Source organism: Vicia villosa, linkage group LG3 (assembly GCF_029867415.1).
Source record: "Vicia villosa cultivar HV-30 ecotype Madison, WI linkage group LG3, Vvil1.0, whole genome shotgun sequence".
Classification (NCBI taxonomy): Eukaryota; Viridiplantae; Streptophyta; class Magnoliopsida; order Fabales; family Fabaceae; genus Vicia; species Vicia villosa.
This window is the reverse complement of record NC_081182.1, coordinates 213830830-213837370: the sequence shown is the minus strand read 5'-3', so window position 1 is coordinate 213837370 and position 6541 is coordinate 213830830. Positions and strand designations below refer to the sequence as shown.

Here is a 6541-nt window from a genome sequence, read left to right as displayed (position 1 = left end):
GTCCGTTGAGACCAGTGAGTCTGAACACTACTCTACTATACATGCATAAATTTTAATTGTATTTTTTGATTTTTTATTCCTTTTTTTTAACTATTGGCTGTGATCTCATTTTTTTCTTCCTCTTGGGAAGGTAGTTTTTAGAATTGGAAATCTAGTTTTTTTTGTGTGAGGTGTAATTTGCTCTATGTAAGGATCTTATATGTGCTTTTCTAAAGATTATTTTTTAAGATAATTTGCTCAGGTTAAATTTTTATCTTTAAGCTGCCATTGTTTCCATAAAATTTATAGCAAATGTGATTTAATCCGAATGACTTTTCTAGCTTAAACGACTTTTCCATCTTGTATATGCGATTGTTTCCAACTTCAAGTAATTAATTTAAGGACATTTAAAAGTTTCACACGGGTTAGTCTCATTTTGTAGTTTATGCCTTTAGAATGTGCTAAATTAAATCTATTAACTCCTAAATATAAAAGCCAACTTAACTGTTTACACACTCCTAACTTAAAACCTTGCTTAACTATTAACCATTTTTTAAATCTGAAATTGTCAAACATTGACCTTTTCTTTGAAATCAAAAGCCATGACCCAAGTTTTGACATGACACACATAAAAGCAACTAACATTATGTTTTTTTTATGCTTCTACAGTGACTTCTATTTTAGATAACTTGAGTTTCAATGACACAAAGACAATTGAAGAGAAATCTGCTTCTGCAACGGCTTCTTCTGTTAGTCTCAATGAGAAGGCAGAATCATCTGAGAAGCCAATTGAGCAGGAAAAAGGTAATAAGAGTACATATATTTTGTTTTTATTGTTCTACTAATGAAACTTGTTTAAGTTGATTGATGACCATGATGATAATGCAGGGGAGGCTTCTCTTTTGGAAGCAGAGAAGAAAAAACTTGAAGACAAGTCTGCAGAAACAAATGAGAAGGCAGCTAACAATGAGTTCTACTGTACATGCATGATAATAATTGCTTTTACTTTGTATTCCATTTTATTAAACTATAGGCTGTGATCTCCTTAGTTGTGGCTTGATGACAACTTGATAGTATCTTCTTCAATCACTTTCTGTGGATGTTGCTTCTGCAGTGTCTCCTATTTTGGATGCTTCTACAGTGACTTCTATTTTAGATAACTTGAGTTTCAATGACACAAAGACAATTGAAGAGAAATCTGCTTCTGCAGCGGCTTCTTCTGTTAGTCTCAATGAGAAGGCAGAATCATCTGAGAAGCCAACTGAGTAGGCAAAAGGTAATAAGAGTACATATATTTTGCTTTTATTGTTCTACTAATGAAACTTGTTTAAGTTGATTGATGAGCATGATGCTACTGCAGGGGAGGCCTCTCTTTTGGAAGCAGAGAAATAAAAACTTGAAGACAAGTCTGCAGAAACAAATGAGAAGCCAACTACTAGTAAGTTCTATTGTACATGCATGATAATAATTGCTTTTACTTTTTATTCCATTTTTTAAAACTATAGGCTGTGATCTCCTTAGTTGTGGCTTGATGACAACTTGATAGTATCTTTTTGAATCACTTTCAGTGGACGCTGCTTCTGCAGTGTTTCCTATTTTGGATGCTTTAACAGTGACTTCTATTTTAGATAATTTGAGTTTCAATGACCCAAAGACAATTGAAGAGAAATCTGCTTTTGCAGCGGCTTCTTCTGTTAGTCTCAATGAGAAGGCAGAATCATCTGAGAAGCCAACTGAGCAGGCAAAAGGTAACAAGAGTATATATATTTTGTTTTTATTGTTCTACTAATGAAACTTGTTTAAGTTGATTGATGAGCATGATGTTACTACAGCGGAGGCTTCTGTTTTGGAAGCAGAGAAGAAAAAACTTGAAGACAAGTCTGCAGAAACAAATGAGAAGCCAGCTACCAGTGAGTTCTACTGTACATGCATGATACTAATTGCTTTTACTTTTTATTCCATTTTTTTTAAATTATAGGCTGTGATCTCCTTAGTTGTGGCTTGATGATAACTTGATAGTATCTTCTTGAATCACTTTTAGTGGATGCTGCTTCTGCAGTATCTCCTATTTTGGATGCTTCAACAATGATACAAAGACCATTGATGAGAAATCTGCTTCTACAGCGGCTTCTTCTGTTAATCTCAATGAGAAGGCAGAATCATCTGAGAAGCCAACTGAACAGGCAAAAGGTAACAAGAGTACATATATTTTGTTTTTATTGTTCTACTAATGAAACTTGTTTAAGTTGATTGATGAGCATGATGCTACTACAGCGTAGGCTTCTCTTTTGGAAGCAGAGAAGAAAAAACTTGAAGACAAGTCTGCAGAAACAAATTAGAAGCCAGCTACCTGTGAGTTCTACTGTACATGCATGATAATAATTGCTTTTACTTTTTATTCCATTTTTCTAAAACTATAGGCTATGATCTCTTTAGTTGTGGCTTGATGAAAACTTGATAGAATCTTCTTGAATCATTTTCAGTGGATGTTGCTTCTGCAGTCTCTCCTATTTTGGATGCTTCTACAGTGACTTCTATTTTAGATAACTTGAGTTTCAATGACATAAAGACAATTGAAGAGAAATCTGCTTCTGCTGCGGCTTCTTCTGTTAGTCTCAATGAGAAGGCAGAATCATCTGAGAATCCAACTGAGCAGGCAAAAGGTAATAAGAGTACATATATTTTGTTTTTATTGTTCTACTAATGAAACTTGTTTAAGTTGATTGATGAGCATGATGCTACTGCAGGGGATGCATCTCTTTGGGAAGTAGAGAAGAAAAAACTTGAAGACAAGTCTGCAGAAACAAATGAGAAGACAACTACCAGTGAGTAGGGGTGACAATTAGATCCATTAACCAAAAATTCATCCAATCCATTCACCAAAAAATCCATTCAATTCATCCACCACATAAAAAAATAATTTAATGGATGGATTATTTTATGCTTTGAAATTTGAATCTAAATTTAAATTATACTATATTAGTCAAAATTGTGTATTTTATGTTTGACATATATACATGGATGGATCCAATCCATCCAACACATTTTGATAATCCAATGGATTGTTTTTATTTTATACTTTAAATCCATTAAATTATTTTGTTTAAAATAATAAAAATAGTTCTTTTTTAAACATAACAAAAAAATAGTTTTTTCAAAAAATCGAAACAATTGAGTTTTTTTAGTAAAACGAAAAAAACGAGTTTTTTTCAAAAAACAGAAAAATCAAGTTTTTTCGAAAAACGAAAAAATCGAGTTATTTAAGTTGATTGATGAGCATGATGCTACTGCAGGGGAGGCCTCTCTTTTGGGAAGTAGAGAAGAAAAAACTTGAAGACAAGTCTGCAGAAACAAATGAGAAGCCAACTACCAGTGAGTTCTATTGTACATGCATGATGATAATAATTGCTTTTACTTTTTATTCCATTTTTTTAAAACTATAGGCTGTGATCTCCTAAGTTGTGGCTTGATGACAACTTGATAGTATCTTTTTGAATCACTTTCAGTGGACACTGCTTCTGTAGTGTCTCCTATTTTGGATGCTTCTACAGTGACTTCTATTTTAGATAACTTGAGTTTCAATGACACATAGACAATTGAATAGAAATCTGCTTCTACATCGGCTTCTTCTGTTAGTCTCAATGAGAAGGCAGAATCATCTGAGAAGCCAACTGAGCAGGCAAAAGGTAACAAGATTACATATATATTTTTTTATTGTTCTACTAATGAAACTTGTTTAAGTTGATTGATGAGCATGATGCTACTACAGCGGAGGCTTCTCTTTTGGAAGCAGAGAAGAAAAAACTTGAAGACAAGTCTGTAGAAACAAATGAGAAGCCAGCTACCAGTGAGTTCTACTGTACATGCATGATACTAATTGCTTTTACTTTTTATTCCATTTTTTTTAAACTATAGGTTGTGATCTCCTTCGTTGTGGCTTGATGACAACTTGATAGTATCTTCTTGAATCACTTTTAGTGGATGCTGCTTCTGCAGTATCTCCTATTTTGGATGCTTCAACAATGACACAAAGACAATTGATGAGAAATCTGCTTCTACAGCGGCTTCTTTTGTTAGTCTCAATGAGAAGGCAGAATCATCTGAGAAGCCAACTGAGCAGGCAAAAGGTAATAAGAGTACATATATTTTGTTTTTATTGTTCTACTAATGAAACTTGTTTAAGTTGATTGATGAGCATGATGCTACTGCAGGGGAGGCTTCTCTTTTGGAAGCATAGAAGAAAAAACTTGAAGACAAGTCTGCAGAAACAAATGAGAAGGCAGCTAACAATGAGTTCTACTGTACATGCATGATAATAATTGCTTTTACTTTTTATTCCATTTTTCTTAAACAATAGGCTATGATCTCTTTAGTTGTGGCTTGATGACAACTTGATAGAATCTTCTTGAATCACTTTCAGTGGATGTTGCTTCTGCAGTCTCTCCTATTTTGGATGCTTCTACTGTGACTTCTATTTTAGATAACTTGAGTTTCAATGACACAAAGACAATTGAAGAGAAATCTGCTTCTGCAGCGGCTTCTTCTGTTAGTCTCAATGAGAAGGCAGAATCATCTGAGAAGCCAACTGAGCAGGCAAAAGATAATAAGAGTACATATATTTTGTTTTTATTGTTCTACTAATGAAACTTGTTTAAGTTGATTGATGAGCATGATGCTACTGCAGGGGACGCGTCTCTTTGGGAAGAAGAGAAGAAAAAACTTGAAGACAAGTCTGCAGAAACAAATGAGTAGCCAGCTACCAGTTAGTAGGGGTGGCAATTAGATCCATTAAGCAAAAATTCATCCAATCCATTCACCAAAAAATCCATTTAATTCATCCACCACATAAAAAAATAATTTAATGGATGGATTATTTTATGCTTTGAAATTTGAACCTAAATTTAAATTATACTATATTAGTCAAAATTGTGTATTTTATGTTTGACATATATACATGGATGGATCCAATCCATCCAACACATTTTGATAATCCAATGAATTGTTTTTATTTTATACTTTAAATCCATTAAATTATTTTGTTTAAAATAATAAAAATAGTTCTTTTTAAAAATAACAAAAAAATAGTTTTTTCAAAAAATCGAAAAAATTGAGTTTTTTTAGAAAAACAAAAAAATCGAGTTTTTTTTCGAAAAACGGAAAAATCAAGTTTTTTCGAAAAACGAAAAAAAATCGAGTTTTTTAAGTTGATTGATGAGCATGATGCTACTGTAGGAGAGGCCTCTCTTTTGGGAAGTAGAGAAGAAAAAACTTGAAGACAAGTCTGCAGAAACAAATGAGAAGCCAACTACCAGTGAGTTCTACTGTACATGCATGATACTAATTGCTTTTACTTTTTATTCCATTTTTTTAAACTATAGGCTGTGATCTCCTTAGTTGTGGCTTGATGACAACTTGATAGTATCTTCTTGAATAACTTTTAGTGGATGCTGCTTCTGCATTATCTCCTATTTTGGATGCTTCAACAATGACACAAAGACAATTGATGAGAAATCTGCTTCTACTGCGGCTTCTTCTGTTAGTCTCAATGAGAAGGCAGAATCATCTGAGAAGCCAACTGAGCAGTCAAAAGGTAACAAGAGTACAAATATTTTGTTTTTATTGTTCTACTAATGAAACTTGTTTAAGTTGATTGATGAGCATGATGCTACTGCAACGAAGGCTTCTCTTTTGGAAGCAGAGAAGAAAAAACTTGAAGACAAGTCTACAGAAACAAATTAGAAGCCAACTACCTGTGAGTTCTACTGTACATGCTAGATAATAATTGCTTTTACTTTTTATTCCATTTTTCTTAAACTATAGGCTATGATCTCTTTAGTTTTGGCTTGATGACAACTTGATAGAATCTTCTTGAATCACTTTCAGTGGATGTTGCTTCTGCAGTCTCTCCTATTTTGGATGCTTCTACAGTGACTTCTATTTTAGATAACTTGAGTTTCAATGACACAAAGACAATTGAAGAGAAATCTGCTTCTGCAGCGCCTTCTTCTGTTAGTCTCAATGAGATGGCAGAATCATCTGAGAAGCCAACTGAGCAGGCAAAAGGTAATAAGAGTACATATCTTTTGTTTGTATTGTTTTACTATTGAAACTTGTTTAAGTTGATTGATGAGCATGATGCTACTGCAGGGGATGCTTCTCTTTGGGAAGTAGAGAAGTAAAAACTTGAAGACAAGTCTGCAGAAACAAAGGAGAAGCCAGCAGTGAGTAGGGGTGGCAATTATATCCATTAAGCAAAAATTCATCCAATCCATTCACCAAAAAATCCATTCAATTCATCCACCACATAAAAAAATAAGTTCATGGATGGATTATTTTATGCTTTGAAATTTGAACCTAAATTTAAATTATACTATATTAGTCAAAATTGTGTATTTTATGTTTGACTTATATACATGGATGGATCCAATCCATCCAACACATTTTGATAATCCAATGGATTATTTTTAATTAATACTTTAAATCCATTAAATTATTTTGTTTAAAATAATAAAAATAGTTCTTTTTTAAAAATAACAAAAAATAGTTTTTTCAAAAAATCGAA

General features: G+C 33.0%; 1 protein-coding gene across 1 annotated transcript; it reads left to right on the top strand.

Moving 5' to 3' along the window:
- Window positions 1-345: 345 nt before the first annotated feature.
- On the top strand, window positions 346-6158 carry LOC131659893 (uncharacterized). Its single transcript, XM_058929013.1, has 22 exons — window positions 346-367; window positions 649-783; window positions 868-957; window positions 1094-1200; window positions 1340-1417; window positions 1526-1727; window positions 1812-1901; window positions 2021-2169; window positions 2254-2343; window positions 2441-2642; window positions 2727-2804; window positions 3486-3529; window positions 3584-3665; window positions 3749-3838; window positions 3958-4106; window positions 4191-4280; window positions 4378-4572; window positions 4664-4741; window positions 5212-5302; window positions 5421-5569; window positions 5841-6042; window positions 6127-6158. Exons 1-22 carry the CDS (start codon window positions 346-348, stop codon window positions 6156-6158), a joined length of 2445 nt encoding a protein of 814 aa, XP_058784996.1.
- The last annotated feature ends 383 nt before the right edge of the window (window positions 6159-6541 follow it).